Source organism: Chrysemys picta, chromosome 2 (assembly GCF_011386835.1).
Source record: "Chrysemys picta bellii isolate R12L10 chromosome 2, ASM1138683v2, whole genome shotgun sequence".
Taxonomy (NCBI): Eukaryota; Metazoa; Chordata; order Testudines; family Emydidae; genus Chrysemys; species Chrysemys picta.
Genome location: NC_088792.1, coordinates 113,425,883 through 113,445,678, shown reverse-complemented (window position 1 = coordinate 113,445,678; position 19,796 = coordinate 113,425,883). Strand labels below are relative to the sequence as shown.

The 19,796-nt window shown below is 42.0% G+C and overlaps 1 protein-coding gene across 2 annotated transcripts in view; it reads left to right on the top strand.

The window, feature by feature from the left end:
- Positions 1–19,796, top strand: part of TMEM245 (transmembrane protein 245) — a 133,567-nt gene that overhangs the window by 94,873 nt on the left and 18,898 nt on the right. For both annotated transcript variants that reach the window (XM_042842210.2, XM_005296564.5), the window contains one exon: positions 7,300–7,445. In XM_042842210.2, the coding sequence (XP_042698144.1) occupies positions 7,300–7,445 (146 nt within the window). The remainder of the gene's footprint in view (positions 1–7,299; positions 7,446–19,796) is intronic.

Sequence of the window (19,796 nt, the reverse complement as noted above, 5' to 3'; positions counted from 1 at the left end):
ATTTCCAGATATTGGCTTGTTTGCTACCCAAGAGAATGTGAAATGTAAAAACTTGTGTTCCACAGGGGGTCGGAGTCTGAGATCTTGAGTGGATGCATTCCACAAGCGTCGGTGTCTATGTACCCGCCAATTCCTCTTGTTCCAAGAGCACTGAAGAAAATCAAGCAAGAATCAGCACTGATGATCCTCTTATGTCCAGCCTGGCCTAGGCAATACTGGTTTCTGGAACTGATAAAGCTTTCCATATGTTCTCCAATAACAATAACACTATCACTGCCTCTCGGGATAAAAGGAAGACTTTGCATCCCTGCATAACACTGTCTGGATGCTGTCAGGTTGACTGTCATGAAAAGGACTTGTTCTAGAGTTGTGCAGAATATCTTAATACAAAGTTGAAAAGATTCAACAAGATCTATTTATGCTAAGTGGAAAAGTTTCAGTCTGGTCATCTCAGGGCATTTTGTCTCCAACTCGTACTGTTTCTTCATATGCTCCCGTACAAATTATATTTAAGGATTCAGATCTCTCGATCAGTTCACTCCAGATTCACGTAGCAGCAATATCTGCATGTCATCCACATATTAAAGACTGTAACATTTTTTTTCTCATCCGAGTGATCAAGTGTCCCAAGGTTCTGACTCATGCATTTTCACCAGTGGGGGAACCACCCACCTCTCCCTGGAATATTGTCCTCAAGGGGTTAATGCAGTGGTGTCATTTTTCCTGTTGCGTCTTCTCTTACCAGTAATGGAATGCGTCCATACCTCCTCCTCCCCCTCATTACTGCACAATTAGCTTAGCAGAGCGGCTGTGACTGGGGCTGGAGCGGGGCTGCAGCTGGGGCTCCTTCCCCACACCCTGTGGGAGCTGGTCCAGGCCCTGTTGCCCCTTCCCCCCCGTGTTCCTCTGGGGCGGGGGCACCCCAGAGTTTGAGGGCCACTGGGTTAATGGGTCCTCCATTTGAACCCTTAGCTACCTGTTTTGTGTTGCATCTTTCTATGAAGATGCCTCTCTCAGTAACAATCATCACTTCAGAAATGAGTTGACCAGAACACTATATCAAAGGCAACTTATTAATAAATATTTACTCTTACAGATTTAGATGATGAAAATGATGTGAATCTTGTAACTCACATGTAGCACACCACTTTGAGAAATCCAACAAAGCAGCTCTGCATTAAGGTCTCAACACTAGTTGTGTCTCAAACACTTAAACTTTTTTGTTTTTTGCAAGAGAACTCTCTGGAAGTCAGATAACACCTTTATTTTAAATAAAAGTCTCCAGTGTTTATGTCCAAATAGACCAGTTGTCTTCATTTAACTCAATATTCCTCTGGGTGTCTCAGCAATTCACCCTAGCACACAGAGGAACAGCTCTTCTTTAGTTGTATTCTCTTAAACCTAGGGTTAATCTGGCCCTGTAATCAGTGACACAGGCTAGCTCTGTTTTGTTAGTGTTTAAAGTAGGATTGAATTTACCCATTTTCTACAGATGAACAGTGAATAAAGTTGGTTCAGCTCACATTTTTACTGCAGAACAGGAAGATAAAAGTGCCATTTGGCCGAAGGAGACCTGCAGTTCTGTTGGGGAATATGGAAATTTTCAACACATTTTTTAATATGTCAGCAGTAAAGCCTCTGGAGAGAAAATAACTCAGTGAACAGCAGGGGTAGACATGTTTCCCAATGTACAGACCTGTCTCGCACACAATTAAACTACATTAATATATAGTGCTAGGCTATATATTTTAGCACAGAATTTTCTCACCAGTCACTTTCCGTTTAGATGCAGTCCTTTGGTGCCTCAGTTATGACTTAGAAGTTGAATTTTTGCATATAGTTTAATTTTTAAATTAAGAAATCACTAAGTGACTTGTAAAATGCAAAGAATGGCTTAACAGGTTATCTTCAGTGGCCTCCTTCTTCTTTTGTTGACCCACAATTGAACTTAATAGAGCCTTACATTGCTTCTTCACTAGTGACTAAGGTGATTCTGAAATTTTCCAAAACAAATACTCAAGCTTACTTAAGATCTACTCATGGACAAAGGGGAACGCATGTCTTGATGTTGCATGTAATGCAAGGGGGGGGAGGGGGCAAGTCAGTTATATTGAATATAGTTTTTATCTTGTGATTCCTGGCATTACTTTGCACAATACATGTTCTTTTTTTTCAAAATTTAATTGCACATTCATATAAATGGAGTTGTTGGAGTGTGATGTTCTAATTACATGCATTTGCACTTAATATTAATTAAATGATCAGCTCAAATAAATGAGCTGTATGTCTGTGTATCATTTAGTTCAACTAACTCCCTTCTGTCCCTCCTACTTCTCCAAGGTAGGATAGGGTCCTCAAATGCTGCTGCATTGTTGCTCCTTAGGAAAGGGAAGCCCCTGCTGCCATTCCAAATAGGGGAAGAGTCCATGGTGTGAGTGTGGTGCCATGCAGACTGGGCTAAAATTGTCCTGTGTGACAGTGCCCCTAGGGCTTCAGACTGTAATCCAGTCCTGCACACTTTGCATTCCAGGTGGGAAGGAGTTCTGCTGGCAGCTCATCAGTTCAGCTCCGTGCTGCCTTATATCCCCATGGCTCACTTTCAGAAATAAGCAAGGGCAGTCCTAATCATCCAGGAGAGCTCTTGTCCAGCTTTCTGACTCCCCCTTTTGTGAGTAGCAGTATGGCTTATGTGATGAAAGCAGCACAGAAAGAGGTGCCCTCCCAGTATGATGTTCTGGCAAAACAAGGCTAATGCGATCCTTGGATGTATAAATGAAGGAGTAGTGAAGAGAAGTGGGGAGTTGATTTTATCTCTGAGTACAGTATTGGTGATATCTAGGGTTACCATATTTTGAGTGTCCAAAAAGAGGACACTCTATGGGGCCCTGCCCCCAGCCCCGCCCATGCCCCACCTCACCCCTTCCCCAAAGTCCCCTCCCCAACTCCGCCCCCTCCCCTGCTTCCCGCGAACATTTGATTCGCGGGAAACCTGAAGCAGGCAGCAGGTAAGCTGGGGGGGGGTGGGGGGAGGAGGCGCGGCCCAGTCTGCCCCCCCCAACCGAGCGGCGGCGGCCAGCCCCGGCCCCAGCGTCTCCAGCTTGGCTCAGCCCCCGGGGTGCCGGCCCCGGCCCAGCGCGCCCGGCCCCTGGGCGCCGCACCCCCGGGACAGCCCCCGGCCGAGCACCCCCGGCCCCTGGCCCAGCACCCCCGGGCCAGCCGCCGGCCCCCGGCCCAGCACCCAGTGGCGCCGGCCCCTCCCTATTTTCCCGGACATGTTCGGCTTTTGGGGATTTCCCCCCGGACGGGGATTTGAGGCCCAAAAAGCCGGACATGTCCGGGAAAATCCGGACTTATGGTAACCCTATGATATCAATGCTGGAATACTGCACCCAGTTCTGGTGTCTGCATTTGAAAAAGGATATTGAAAAACTGGAGAGGGTGTAAAAAAGAGCCACACAAATTATTTGAGATCTGGAAAAAATGCCTTATAGTTACCGTAAAATCCCCAAATTTATCCATTCCTTCCACATGTGGTGGTGCTGCCCTCATCTTCTCCATAAGCCCTCACCCTTAACTTGTAGTTTTTGCCACCTAATCTTTGGTGTTGCCCTCTTTCATTTTCTCTTTATGTTCTAAGACGCATATCTAAGGTGCGTGTTCTAGGTTGACTAGGAAGACACTTTCCTGCGATCACCTTGCAGTCCTTTATATCTGTGGGTTTTTTTCTAGGAAACATGAAAAATAGTGAGTCTGGCTCCCCTCTTGTTGGTAATAAGCTGTTTATCTCTTTTTGTAAAGAATGTGTTGGATACTACTAAGTCATGAGCTTATATCAGGTGCAATATGCTTTCTCTTTTGTCATGTAAAGTTCTGTAGCCCTGGCTACTGTGTTGTCTGCTATATCCATGCCTGTCTCTTCCAGCATGTCCATTTAAATTGGTGCCAATAATTATTTCCTCATTTTCTGGAATTTGCTGAAGAGCATTGTCTAACATCTTCCGGAGAGTTGGCTTCTCATCCTCAGCACAGCCAGATTAGGAAGCATTTAGCAATCCACCTTCAAAAGCCAGCTTGACCATCGTTAACCTGTCACGGATTCTATTTGTCACCACTCTTTCCTTTATTTTACTATTGAGATATGGCTACTCTGTTAATTGAGTTGGAGTCCCCACAGTAAATTATTTTGTATTCTTCCCCAATCTTTTTTGCCTTTTCCATTTTGTTTCCCAGATGCATGCTATCTGTACCTTCTACCTAATTGCTTTCTATGATGAGATGACAGGCTCTGTGGATATGGGAAAAGCGGTGGATGTGATATATCTTGACTTTAGCAAAGCTTTTGATACGGTCTCCCACAGTATTCTTGCCAGCAAGTTAAAAAAGTATGGATTGGATGAATGGACTATAAGGTGGATAGAAAGCTGCTAGATTGTTGGGCTCAACGGGTAGTGATCAACGGCTCAATGTCTAGTTGGCAGCCGGTATCAAGCGGAGTTCCCCAGGGGTCGGTCCTGAGGCCGGTTTTGTTCAACATCTTTATCAGTGATCTGGATGATGGGATTAATTGCATCCTCAGCAAGTTCGCAGATGACACTAAGCTGGGGGGAGAGGTAGATACGCTGGAGGGTAGGATCCAGAGTGTCCTAGACAAATTAGAGGATTGGGCCAAAAGAAATCTAATGAGGTTCAACAAGAACAAGTGCAGAGTCCTGCACTTAAGAAGGAAGAATCCCATGCACCGCTACAGACTGGGGACCGACTGACTATGCAGCAGTTCTGCAGAAAAGGCCCTGGGGATTACAGTGGACAAGAAGCTGGATATGAGTCAGCAGTGTGCCCTTGTTGCCAAGAAGGTCAACGACATACTGGGCTGTATTAGTAGGAGCATTGCCAGCAGTTCGAGGGAAGTGATTATTCCCCTTTATTCGGCATTGGTGAGGCCACACTTGGAGTATTATGTCCAGTTTTGGTCCCCCCACTACAGAAGGGATGTGGACAAATTGGAGAGAGTCCAGCGGAGGGCAACGAAAATGATTAGGGGACTGGGGCACATGACAACTTACGAGGAGAGGCTGAGGGAAGTGGTGTTATTTGGTCTGCAGAAGAGAAGAGTGAGGTGGGATTTGATAGCAGCCTTCAACTACCTGAATGGGGTTTCCAAAGAGGATGGAGCTTAGCTGTTCTCAGTGGTGGCAGATGACAGAACAAGAAGCAATGGTCTCAAGTTGCAGTGGGGGAGGTCTAGGTTGGATATTAGGAAACACTATTTCACTAGGAGGGTGGTGAAGCACTGGAATGGGTTACCTGGGGAGGTGGTGGAATCCCCTTCCGTAGAGGTTTTTAAGGCCAAGCTCGACAAAGCCCTGGCTGGGATGATTTAGTTGGTGTTGGCCTAGCTTTGAGCAGGGGATTGGACTAGATGCCAGTCTGATCTTCGATTTCTGGGCTAGCTTCATTAACTGCATGCTTCTGAAGTTACACTGTAGCCCTCACCTACAACACTCAGCCAGGGGCACCATGCATCATTTCTAGAGAATACTCTCCCATTGTCTTGATTTATTTGAGGACTCATAGTGTCAGTTTATGGCAAATTTTTACGTCCAGCTGCCAACCTGGCGCAAGCCCGCCTCCTTTTTCTATCAGACTTGGTACTGGCAATGATGACAGATATATTGGAGAGTGCTAAACTAGTTGTGGGTGAATCAAAAGAGAAAGCCTTTATTCAAAAAAGCAACTTGGGAGTAAAGTAGTTGGAGTAAAGTGTTGGAGTAAAGTAGACATGAAGTGATAAAAGATGAGAGAGAAAAAAAATTAAACTCTGGCAAAGTAGTAGGAGCAAACAAGATGGAGGAATAGTAGTATGTAAAGAAATTGCCCAGGAATATAGTTACAAAAGTCAAAGCAAAGGTTTTGGACAAATTTTACATAAGACTTAGAACAAAGGTGGGGGGAAAGGGACTGTATAGACTGGTGAAAGGACAAGACAGAAGTACCAAAGATATAAAGGAAGTGAGGTTCATCAAAGATGAAGTTGGTATGGTGTTAATTGATGATAGTCACATAAAGGATTGATGGAAAAGGCATTTTGAACAGCTTTTAAAAGAATAAAATCCAAGAGAGTAATGCTATTTTATGCTCTACTACACCAAAGTTCTTCATTCCATCAGACCAGATGAAGTGGCAAATGTTCTAAAAGAAATGGAAAATAAGGCTGAGGCCCAAATGGAATCGCTATTGAGGCATGGAAAAAGCTTGGAATAGAAGATATCCCTCTTGTTCAGCTCCATCATGTGATGGGAAAAGATACTAAACATGTGGAGGAAAAGGACCTTGGTGCCAAGGTACAAGGGAAAAGGTGGTTGCTATTGATCTGGAAAAGACCTTTGACAGAGTTCCAAGACAAGTCATCTGGTGGTGTTCGAGGGAGAAGATGGTACCAGAACTTTTGTGTGGATTGTTCAAGCCACATATGTAGGTGCTATGTCAATATTCAGAACTTCTGGTGGTGAAACAGATAAATTCTTGGTAAAGGCAGGAGGGTGTCAAGGTTCAACACTGAGTTCTTCCTTGTTTATCCTTGTCCTGGATACCCTCTCAAGGAATATACAGAAGGAAGCATCTTGATGCATGCTGTTGCAGATATCATTCTGTGCAGTGAGGAGAAAGATAGGTAGTCTAGAAGAGGATTTTGATAACTGGAGAGAGATGTTGGAGAGACATGAGCTCAAAATAAGTAGCGGTAAAACAGATTATGTGATATGCAACTTCAATGATGTGAACACTGAAGACTTATTCTTAAAACTAGATTGGCAGACTGTTACAGAAAACACACAGTTTCAAGTATCTGGGTTCCAGAATCCTGGAAAATGGGGAAACAGAGGACAAAATTAGAACTAGGATAATAAATGTCTCACTTAAATGGACAGAGATAAGTGGTGTAATATGTGACAGAAAGATGCCAGTAAGATTAAAAGGGAAAGTCTGACTGATTCTCTAGGAGCTCTTTCAAGCTTCAGTGCAGTAAAGGACTGATGCCTCTGTACTGGGGGAAAAAAATAAAAATGATTGCTTGGAACTCTTTCAGTTCCAGAACTCTAACTGTCAAATCCCTTTTTCAAAGGCAAGATTTACTTTCAGATTTGCATCTGTATGACCTGAAGTGCATTTCTCTAAATCTGTGTGTCCAGTAGCATTTTGTGCGTTTCCCAATCATGTTAAATGATCTGAAACATATTTGCATCCTATTATTTGCATAGTGTTTAATGCATTTTTTCTTTCAAATTGTGATTTGTTTTACAGGTGATTTTCCTGACCACGCTGTTTTATCTGTTAAGTTCCAGTGATGAGTACTACAAACCAGTAAAGTGGGTGATTAGCTTGACACCTTTGTCGCAACCAGGCCCATCCTCAAATATAGTTGGCCAGTCTGTGGAAGAGGCCATAAGGTATGTTGTTGTTTTCTCACTAGCTGTGGAAAACAGTTTTTTTGTGAGACTGGCATATTTTTGTGGTATGAATATTGAATAATTTTAATTTAGTTTAATTTTAGCTGTTCATGTTAAGGATATGCAGTTGTGGCTACTCATATTTCAAGGGCTTAGAGTATGTTAATAACAGACCAGTGTGTCCCTGTTGGGATGAGGCAGAGAAGAAAATCTTGATCCAGATTGTTCCATGCTAAACGTGCCACCTCTGTGTCTCCCTCTTCCCCTACCAACCCTCCCCCCCCCCCCCCTCCCCCCAATTCTTGGAACTTTTGAAAAATACATTTTTTTACTGAGACATTTTATAATACAACTGTTTAAAATTATACAAGTTACTTATTTTGTGATAACTAAAGATGTTTCTAGGTATCCTCTTACAGTAGCAGCTTACAAACATTAGTATGGTTGATTATATCTGCTTTTCATCCCATGGCATGAGGGAACAGAGCAGCCACAATGGCAGAGACTGTCTTCTTTGCTTTTTTGATTTGGACTGTGTGCATGTCATTAGGTTACTAAGTAGAGCCGCGCTAAGTAAACTCATCCTGTTTGCAATCCTGCTTCTGTGCGTTAGTGCCTGGCCAGTTTCTCCCAAGTTGTCTTTCCATGACCCCATACATTTATATAGCATCTTTGATCGCACAGTGGCAGAGACGAGCTTGTTTGCTTTGTTGATTAGGGCTGTGCGCGTACTCCTAGCTGCAAAGTGCCATTCACTAAAGAATTTGTTTCACTTTGTAGGCCCATATCACACATAATGCAATGGATTGGATCAGTATATAGGAAAACAACGAATTGGAGGGGATGGAAACTAAGGGAGGAGAGAAGTAAAGCCAGAGAAGCAAGGTGTAGGGAAGGAAAGAGACAACAGGGCATCAGCCGTAGATAAAGCAGAGCCAACGATTGGGAAGTATAAGGGGATGCTGGCCTACCTTGCTGACAGAGACTTTATTTTGAAGATGCAAGAAGTCAAATTTGACTTTAAAAGAATGCAGATGTAAAGATATGCAGAAGTGTGTGCTATCGGGTCTCTTTAGTCTACCCTTGTTCCCTAATCCCTGTATTCTTTTCTTTTCCTACCCTCACTCGGTTAATCTAAATTCTACCCTGAATGTTAAGTTGCACACACATCTACAGAATTAGCCACAACACTGAGTGTATATCTACACTACAGTGGTCCAGTGATGGCATGCAGCTGTGCCAGTGTAGTGCTGTAGTGTAGCTGCTGCTTACATTGATGGAAGGGGTTTTTCTATCGATATTGTTAATCCACCTGTCCAAAATGCAGTAGCTAGGTTGGGAGAAGAACTCTTCCATTGACTTAGCTGCCTCTACACAAGGGGGTTAGGTTGACCTAACTACGGTGCTCAGGGCATGACGTTTTCCACGACCCTGAGCAACATAGCTATGTCAATCTAATTTTTCAGTATAGACTTGGCCTGATATGGGATCTTCATGCCAAAACATATGCTTTAGGAACTTTGGGGCAGTTCTATGGACTGTTATACAGATCAGACTTGATGATCACAATGGTCCCTTCTGGCCTCGGAATCAATAGATGCGATACATTAGCTGCAGCCTTGAGGGTGGAATAAATACAGTGGGTTATGTAGAGCGGCAGAAAGGAGAATGGAAGGACTTATTTTTGTGATAATAATCTGGTTTCCATAAGGCAGTTTTTGCTGAACTTAATGACCGATTTCTTGAGGACTAATGGTCAGAATAGACTAATGGTAAGGACTTATCTTGAATTATTACTCCTAGTGTGGTTTGATGCTTATTGTTATATGTATATCTGATTGTTCATTGTTTGTCAGATCTCATGCCATTTGGAAAATAATTATGATTCTCTCAGTTAATCAGGCTGTCTGCAGGAAAATTGCTTGTTTGTCACAGTGTAGCAAGTATCTTTTCTTTTTTTAAAAAAAATCCATTCTTCCCAGATTCTGACCTTGAAGGAGAGTAATAAGCTAAAACTGCATGTGCATCTGATATGGCTTATATGTTAAATCTATAGCTACGATTATTGTCATGGTAAAACAGTTCATAATTCACAGCACAGTCTTGGTAAGAAATAGATAATTTCACACTATAATAATGGGAACCTTGTGGACCCCGCTGCTGCTGCATGTTAACAGTTTGTTAGTTTGCTTTGATCTAGTCCTCTTTGAAATGTGATTAGATCAGAGCAAACTAGCGAATTGTTAATGCGTGGCAGCTGATCAAAGTAGACTAACAAACTGTTAAAGCAGGGCAGCACATAAATGGCAAAATTTCACGGGTTCCATGACACTGGTGACCTCCGTGACATAGTTGTAGCCTTAGTTAAATCACATGCTGATGAATAGTAGTCTGGGATGTACAGTAATAGGATCAAGATACTCTGCTGGTATGAATTATAACATAATAATGGCACTCCTCTAGTTCCTTTCATCTTAGACTCTCATAGCATTTTACAACCATTAATTCAGCCTCAAAACATCTCTGTGCACCCACCTCTGCCAAATGACTTAGAGATATTAGTGTAATGGGAGCTACCAGAGATGAAGTTTATAATCTTCTCTAAAGATACCGTGAGTGCATAATTCTCACTCTTGGTGCTCATGCCTCTAAACCAGTGATTCTCGACCTATTTACCATTGTGGGCCGCATATGCAGCTCTCTGTGTAGTATGTTGGCTGCAGCCACATCATTTATCTAGTAACTATGGCCCTGAGCATGTTACATGGGGCCACAGCTGTGTGTTGATTGGGCCTCGGGTTGAGAACCGCTGCTCTAAACACTACCCGACGGGGCATGTTCCAGGCACCTGAGTTGAGGCCCCAGAACATTTCAGTCAGTCCTTTTCTGACAGTGTTCAGTGAGGAAGCTGCCTCATAAATGTTACCCAGTGATTCTCACCTTCAGCTATGGCTCCTATTGCTCATAGTTCTTTAAACAAGATTCAGAGCATCCTTTGTCTGATTTCCAATCAATAGCAACAATTTGAGTTGGTACATTGGGGTTTTTTCAACAGGGCATAACTATGCAGCTGGTTTACTTACTATTTATTATTTAAAATGAGTTGGTGCCCAGAAGCGTGAAATACTTCCAAATGCTAGGTAAGTTGCACTCATAGGAACAGGGAAAGTACAACCAAAAAAGATTCATACTTCAAGGGTTCTGCCTCCATTTTTTGGGTCAGTGAGAGACTTCAGTAGTCCAGTCTGTCTGTTGGCTTTCAGCAGTCATTCAGCAAAGGTTCCAATGGTGGAAGAGGGGCAATAGGGGCTGTTTATCTCCCATGAAATAGCATGTTTGACAGACTTACCAAGTGCAGGTTGGTCTCCCATGGACAATCTGTAGTGGTTTTTATTCTTCTATGTTCCATTGATGTCAGGTCTGCAGAGTTGATAACACCTTCTCCCTGAACTGATTGAGCTATGAGCCTTTGTGTGGACAAGCCCATCTCAGGTTGGCCCTCTGCTGTGCACCATGTGTTCCACTCCTGATTGTTCCTTTCTCATTAATTCAGATTGTGGAGGTACACTTGAGAATGGGAGTGGGGAGCTAGACCCACAACTGGGCAGTGCAACTACCACAGAATAGTCTTCTAAGTACTTGGAGCATACATTCACATGGATCCTGCTTTGAATCATGCCTCTGAGGGTATGCCTTCACTGTAAACCTAGGGTTAGTAGAATTTGAGTTAGCAAACCCTGCCATTACTTGTTGAACCCTGGGTCCCAACCTGGGGCTCCAGCATCTATACTGAATTATGCACTCTTGAGTCCAAACACCCGTCTCCCAGACTTCCTAGCACCCTCCCCAAAATTTGGTTGCTCTAGCCCTTCGTTTGTGATGCACTGTGGGAAAACTTGAAAGTCCACCAAACTTGACTCCAGAAGACAGAGAGAGTCAGCCTATGGGACTGTGGAATACTGTTGGCAAACTCCCAGAGCCCGAGTCCACTGGGACAGCATCTATACTACAAAGCAATAAGGCTTGAACCCTGGGTCCAAGTTGGGTCAGGCTCAGGCCCTCCAACCCCGCAAGGTCTTGGGAGCCTGGATCTGAGCCCTGGGTTAACGCAGTTTTTGTGTAGATGGAAGGGGGGTTAGAGTTGAGCCTTAGTTTGAACCATAGGCTTACGTTGTAGTGTAAACTGCCCTAAGTCCTAGGGTTGAACTTGGAATGAACTTAAGACATTAGAAAATTCATCCAGTGTTTTCTTTGTTTTTTTAATACCAGTTCCCTAGGTAATACCGTAACTTAAAGAATTGTGTTGAAATGACTGATTTTATTTCTCACAGCTATGATCTGGCAGGCCTGCAGTTAGTCAGGTGAAGATTTATTGTATCCAACACTGAACAGCTTCCTTTGTCGGTCACAGGAATGTTTAAATCATGGCTCTATGCAAAGCAACCTATTAGTTTTGCTCAATACTTTTACACAGTTTGCACAAATTCAGTCTCTAAGGATGAATACTGCTTATATGGTCCCCTTATCTTATAGTACCTGTTTCTGAAATACATCTACTTATAAGACCAGCTCCTCCCACCCGTTTGAGTTATTGAGTTTCAGAATGTTCTTTAATGGAAACCAGTGACATTGATGCAAAGTTTTGATTTTTTGTTGACGTGTTCTGAAATTTTTTTTATTGTTCCATGCCATGTGAGGTATCTTACCACCATTTATTTAAAATAAATAAATAAATCATACCTGTGGATAGTAGCCCTTATTTCATTTGTAATTATACGCTTTAATTAGCGACATCCCTCAAGATTCTCTCTAAGTTTGAGAATCTGGCACAAAGATGGTATATTTACTTACCTTGTGATTTTCATTCTTTACCAAAATCGCTTGCAAGATTCCTTCAGAGTTGGAAGACAGCTCTTTTATCTGTTGTCCTTTCGTATCTGGTATTATTCCTTCCTTTAATTCTTTTTTAAATGTAATTAGAAATTAGGGAAGATCTTACTTTCTGCTCTTCAAAAGAGATGACTGGGCATGTTCGGGGGCCTATGATGTGCTTGAGATTGGTGCATTCTAAGCAGGATAGAGCTCTTAAACCAAGGTTTGGGTGTTTTTAGAAGGTCAAAAATGTTAAATAAGTACTCACTGTAGGCATGAGACCCAAGTGTAAAACCCTGACAAATAACAAGATAAATAATTATTCCTTACAGGGATTTCCCACCCCCACCCCCAAACTTCCTTCATCCCCCCAGTGGTCAACTAGTTACTGTGTTGCGAGTACAGTTGTTTTCCACACACCCCGTAAATTCCAACACTCTCTCTTACCCCCCCAGGTTTGGTTTATACTTGACAGCTTACATTGACCTAACTCTGGAAGTATCTACACTACTACATTGTTCGTGCCGATGTAAGTCACCCACTACACTGACCTAATAACTCCACTGCCACAAGAGGCGTAGTGCTTAGGTTGACGTAGTTAGAACTAAAAATAAAATCCATCCTAAACTTAGCTTGAATTATTAGGAAAGAACATACATCAGTCAACTGGATTACTTGGCAATCCAAGGGTGTAATGAATAATACTTCAGTAGTGAAGTGTGTTTCTTAAAATTCAGCCAGATCCAGTGGTGGAAGAGGGGCAATAGGGGCTGTTAATCTCCCATGAAATATCATGTTTGGCAGACTTACACAGTTCTTCAGGATTCAGTTGCATGCTAGAACAACCATTGTTCCTGAAATAACCCATTCAGTGATCTGTATCATTTATTACCAATTACAGTGACTGAAATTTCCATTTATTAGATAAGACCAAGGGGACCAATCTTTAATTGTTTGACTAAATAAACCGAGATTTGTCATGTGTCTTGATACTGAAGCTGCATGTGCTTACATTTTACAATTAATCGAAGTAATGAGAATATAATCAGATCAATTCTACATCTGTAGACTAGTTGTTTATTTCCTTAATAATTCATTCATATGAGGTCCAAGTAAATTAGAATTATTGGGAGTTAGTGTTGGTTTTCAGAGTACCCCCAAGAGAGTTAGGAGTATTATGTATTTAAATTAATAGTATTGTTAAAAATATGTTGGTGAATTTTGGTTCATATAAGAAGCTTGTCCTGCCTACTTTAAAGTGATCATCTGTACTGAATTCTGTGCATATGGGATATGATTCAAAATTATAAATAAAATACTGTTTTGGGCTGACCCTGTCATTCATTAGATAGTGCTTTGCACTACCACTTGAGACTTCTCATTCCCTAGGCCAGGAGGTCTTGGGTATGTTGCAGAGGCAAATGCTCCGCGGCTAGGAGAGAACATACCTTCCATTGTTCCTGTCAAGGCTGCTTCCCCACTCTGAACTTTAGGGTACAGATGTGGGGGCCTGCATGAAAACTTCTAAGCTTAACTACCAGCTTAGATCTTAGTCCGCTGCCACCACTCTCGATGCTAAGTCCCTTCCCTGGGTAGCCTTGAGAGACTCTTCACCAATTCCCTGGTGAATACAGATCCAAACCCCTTGGATCTTAAAACAAGGAGAAATTAACCATCCCCCCTCCTCTCTTCCACCAACTCCTGGTGGATCAAGATCCAACCCCCTTGGATCTAAAAACAAGGAAAATCAATCAGGTTCTTAAAAAGAAGGCTTTTAATTAAAGAAAAAGGTAAAAATCATCTCTGTAAAATCAGGATGGAAAATAACTTTACAGGGTAGTCAAACTTAAAGAGCCCAGAGGACCCCCCTCTAGCCTTAGGTTCAAAGTTACAGCAGACAGAGGTAAACACCCTAGTAAAACGTACATTTACAAGTTGAGAAAACAAAGATAAACTAACACGCCTTTCCTGGCTGTTTGTTTACAAGTTTGAAATATGAGAGACTTGTTCAGAAAGATTTGGAGAACCTGGATTGATGTCTGGTCCCTCTCAGTCCCAAGAGCGAACAACCCCCAAAACAAAGAGCACAAACAAAAGCCTTCCCCCCCCACCACCAAGATTTAAAAGTATCTTGTCCCCTTATTGGTCCTTTGGGTCAGGTGTCAGCCAGGTTACCTGAGCTTCTTAACCCTTTACAGGTAAAAGGATTTTGGAGTCTCTGGCCAGGAGGGATTTTATAGTACTGTACACAGGAGAGCTGTTACCCTTCCCTTTATAGTTATGACAGTTCCATAAAGAACTTTATATTTCCTAGATAGCAGCAGTGTTGGTGACTTTTGGAAAAAGAAACATGCCGCGTTAGTTGGCCAGAGAAGGTGTTGATGACACACTTCCTTGAGTTGATGGAAATATTTGCTGAGGCTTTCACTCAGGGCTAATAAGAGAACTTGTTTCAGATATGAACTAGCATTATTACATTTTACAGGACTTTTGTATCTATTAGTCATTAATACTTCAGTAAGTGAAAATATTCAGAATGTAATTGTTTTAAAATAAAGCAGTACTTTGAGGGGTGGGGTGTAAATTACCAGATAACTGCTTTCCGAGGGCACTAGAGGCTGTCAAAGTCCTTTCTATGAAGATAGTTCATAATAACCCAACTACTTCACTGTGTCTTTGATTGACTATTACCACCTTGATTCATGTATCCCTAAAAGTAGAGGGATGATGCTTTTGTCTCCACATTTCTGATTGGATGAAGTGGTAATTCTCAAGTTTGTGGATCTGTTTAGTAGCAGCATGCACACCTTTGCCTGAACCATTTTCCTTTCCCTTAGCAGCATGTCGTTCTCTTCCTGAATGCACCATACCCTTCTTCCCTGAAGTTCCCATTCTGCTTGCTCTGGTGGAGATATTGCACATTACTAAGTTGCATGTTGTCACGGCCTCAGTGCAATTTAGTGTGTGCGATATTTTCACATGAGTGCATGCACACGGGTATGGCTGTGGCTTAAAGTTACTGCAGCTTTCAGGTTTTGGTGGGGGCTGACCAGTGTTATAGAAGTCATACGACCAGTTCAGTGTTTTGACTGGATTCTTGAAACATTCTTATGAGCAAAAGCTCAAATTTTGTAACATCAGTAAGATGAGTAGTGTTTTTCCATTTGAAAAAGTGTTATCATTATTTTCTTCATCCATTTTTAATACATTTCAAAATCTTGAGATTCTTGGTTGGGTATAGAAAATTCTCCCAAATGATCAGTTTTTCTCCTAAAAAGCAAATGGAAAAGTGGCCTCCAGATTTTAAAGAAAAGGTTCTCCTGACAAAGAAAGGGGCTGAACCAAAGTTGCCTAAAAGTGAAAAGGCAATGTTTGATGCAGAGAGCTACAGTGCCTTGATTGTTCAATCAGGTTTCTATTAACGCTTGAGAACTTTTATTTATAGTAAAAGCTGTTTTATTCGGTAGCTGAGGGAATGGGGGATGCCGGTTAACTAAGAGGGAGGGAGTTTGGGTCAAGGAGGGAGTGCAGGGTTGGAGCACGGGCTTTGGGAGGGAGTTTGGGTGTGGGAGGGCACTCGCAGCAGTGTGAGGGGTGCCGGATCTGGGGGGCGCTCACTTCGGGCGGCTCCCACAAGCAGCAACCTGTCGTGGCTGCTCCTAGGCGAAGGCGCGGCTCTGTGGACTGCCTCTGCCCGCAGGTGCTGCCCTTGCAACTCCCATTGGCTACGTTTCCCAGCCAATGGGAGCTGCAGAGGCAGCACTCGGGGCGGAGGCAGCGTGCAGAGCTGCCTGTCACACCTTCACCTAAGAGTAGCAGGGACAGGTCACCACTTGTGGGAAGCTGCCTGAGGTATGGGGTTCCCGGATCTGGCACCCCACATCCCCTCCCTTGCCCAAACTCCCTCCTAGAGCCCGCGCTCTACACCCCATCCCACGCCAAAACACCCTGCTGGCCGAGCACCAACCGGAATTTCAATGAAGATCAGAAATGCCGGTTTATAGAGGTTTCGGGTTAGTCACGTGCCGGATAAAACAGCTTTTATTGTAGTAACTTAGAAGATGTAGAGAGCTGTGTTATGCAAAAGCTGCATCAATCACCTAAATGTATCCAGGCTATTGCTTTCACAGAATAGTCCAAATAGTGGCGAAAATGAGATGGTGATACAGTTCCCAGAGAAAACAATTGTCTTCCAGCACTTTAAGGGTAAAAGTGTATAATATGCTCAGGAAATCTAGAATGTGTGAATTTTTGACTGCAGTGTTAATAGTATACCTTTTTAATTGAGTGAGTTTTTGTTAACATTTGTTTAATGAGTCTTGAAAAAGTCTGCATGAACTGTATGTCCTTTCAGTAGCAGAAGTATCTTTTACAGAGACTTATGGCTCATAAGAATGCAGAAAAGTGTATTACATTTTCACAATTTATAGTTCTTGTCTGTGTATATATAGTGTTCATTTGCTTTCATTGAGTACAATGTCTGAACAGGGTGGGGGTAGAAGGTTAAAAATGACATTTCCAAAATGTTCCTTCCTTCCCCTTTTGCCTTTCTGAAATCAGGATAGAATCCACTTTTTGAATCAGATTTGTGTACCAGAATCTGTGCTTTGGCCTTGGTGGTGAAAACCTTTCAGATTCACATTCCAAATTAATTCAGTGATGTTTCAGGTTATGTGCAGAATGAGGCAGACCCTAGCTCTAAGGAAAGGGTGAACTACCTGATGATCACAGTGGAGTGTTAATTTTGAAACCTAATGATAATTTAAATGTCATAATTAACTGTTGGTTAATTACTGCTGGTAATTTTAACAGAAATAATGAGCTAACTTGCTTATTTCACAACTTAAAATAGCCTCCCATACCTTCTTATGTTCCAAAATCCTAAACTATCCCTCGCTTTATTTATTTCAAATCTCCAGTTTTTCCTGAATGGCTGTAACGGCTGGACTAATACCATTCTCTGAGTGTGGCCTAGAGGATAGAGCATGGGACTGAGACTCAGTAGACCTGGGTTTTATTCCCAACTGTGCCACTGACCTAGTGGTTGACCTTAGGCAAGTCACTTCCCCTTCCCTTCTCTGTGCTTCAGTTTCTCCATCTGTAAAATGGGGTAATGATATTGATCTCCTTTCTAAAGAGCTTTGAGATCTACTGATGAAAAGCATTAGATAAGAACCAGTTATTGTTGAAAATTAATGTTCAGGGTGAATATAAACTTAATTTTAATATCAAATTAAATAATAAAAGGCATATTTCAGTTTATTCATTCATTTTACTCTGTAAACCCTCCCATTTATTTTTTAATTTATCCAGAGCTACTTCAGAATTTCTAGTCTTCTGCAACACTCCAGTGCAGCATTTAGGTCAAGCTGCAAAAAACATATGGGACCTTCATAATATACGGTACTACTCTCAGTGCACAAAATCACTTGTCTGAGGAAAATATTATCCTCTTCTAGGCTCTCTCTAAACTAGGGAAATCAGGTATATTTATCTAACATTAGCTGGTTGTGTAAGAGCTTCCATATTGTTTTCTAACAAACAAGGTCAATATTGTAACCAACATAGGTTGTTCACTGTGTTTTTGTGGTTACCATCTGCCTCATGTGCCTGACCTTCTAGTTATCGCTCAACCAGATATATCGACTAGCATTATATGGGGATCAGTAATTTAAAAAGCTAAAATTTCTTTCCCCAACAAGACAGCAGGTTTCCAGAAAGTGTTGTTTGTGTATTTTCATTCTCATCCAGTTCTCCTCTGGATTGTATATAAATACATATATAATATTTATATATCTGTATGATATATGTGTTTATAAGTGTATATAAACAGAATTACATACAATTAAGGTATGAAATTCTATGAGGACTATTATATAATTGGGTACAGGGTAAAAGAGATATATTAAAATTACATGAATAAATACAAGTATATTTAAATACCATGTAATATAAAGATGCTTAATTATACCTTATATAAAACTATACACAGGTGTAGGGGTGTGTGTGTGTGTGTGTATATATATATATATATAAATATAAATAAATGAATGTGCTACTTTAACTAAGGCATTTTGAGAGATTAACTATGTAACTTTAACTTTCTCCTCATTATATCGCCTCTGCAGATCCACATGTTAGGAGTAACAAGCACTATCTTACAAATTGCCACCCCTCTCAATGCAGTAAACTATCAGGGTCATGCATGTGCATGCTCCTTGGATGCAAAATAAAATCTCTACCTGATAGCAATCCCTCATTTCCTCTCTTCACCAGCCTGAGCAGTCACACTCCTAACCAACTCTCTGCACGGGATTAGTATAACTCTTTTTTTTAATTGTTTAGTAATATTGTGGCAGACTATTGCTTGAATAGGCAGGGAGGATCTTGGTCTAGCTATGACAAGATGCAGTAAATCTCAGGAATGGTGCACCATGAACAAGGTCAATGCTTTCTCATCTGCTTGTGGAGGAGTGAAAACCACTTTAAGTTGCTACTATGAACAGGCCTGAGTGGTCTTCAAAGGAATCAGTGGTTGGATTTTTTGTTTTTTTGTTTTGTTTTTTTGTTAAGTGGACTAATCCGTATGTAAATTTGCTTGTCACAAACTGGAACACACACTGTTCAGTGTTCTGTGCCAGAGAATGTAGACACATTGAAATGGCAGGACAGGACCTGAGTGATCTTGTTCACTTCAACAGATGTAGTTCTTGGATATATTATCCCTCTTCAGGAATCTACATTTTGTTGTTCTTCAAGCCCAAGTCTCTCCTAATAGTGTGGTTGCTGGGCTGTTGAAGCTGGGGTCACTGTGGTTATGTCTACACTGCCATTAAAAACCTGCAGCTGGCCCGTGCCAGCTGACTCTGGCTCAGAGGCTGTTTAATTGCAGTGTAGATGCTCGGGGTGGAGCCCCGGGCTCTAGAACGCGGTGAGGTGGGAGGGTTCCAGAGCTTGGGCTGCAGCCTGAGCCCAAATGTCTACACCTCAATTAAAAAGCCTCTTAACCTGAGACCTGCAGCTAGCCAGTGCCAGCTGACTGGAGGTCTAATTGCAGTGTAAATGTACCCTGCGTTTCTTTAGTCAATCACATCTTTGCTATTGAAATTATGGGAAACATCTTCTAAGGAGTCATGTTGGAGGAAGTCTTTTCAACCTGATATAGAGTCTAAACTTAAGGCTGGCCCAATTCTGTTTCATTGACTGATTTATTTTGGAACATTTTACGGCTCATAAAGACAATCCTTTGTTGATTTACAGCTAAAGTGTACATAGCTATCTCTGCTTACCTTTTTACTGTGCAGGGGATGGGGCCAAGTCTCTCCCCTCCCCTCTTCTCTCCCTCCCCCCAACCTAGTACCTAGTAAAATGGCTTCTTAAGGATGTGGTAGAAGTATATTTCCAGATTTGTAAATGGATGAGTTTGTTGTATTTAAACTTAATTTTCACAAATCTCCTACAATTTGAAAACTCATCTAC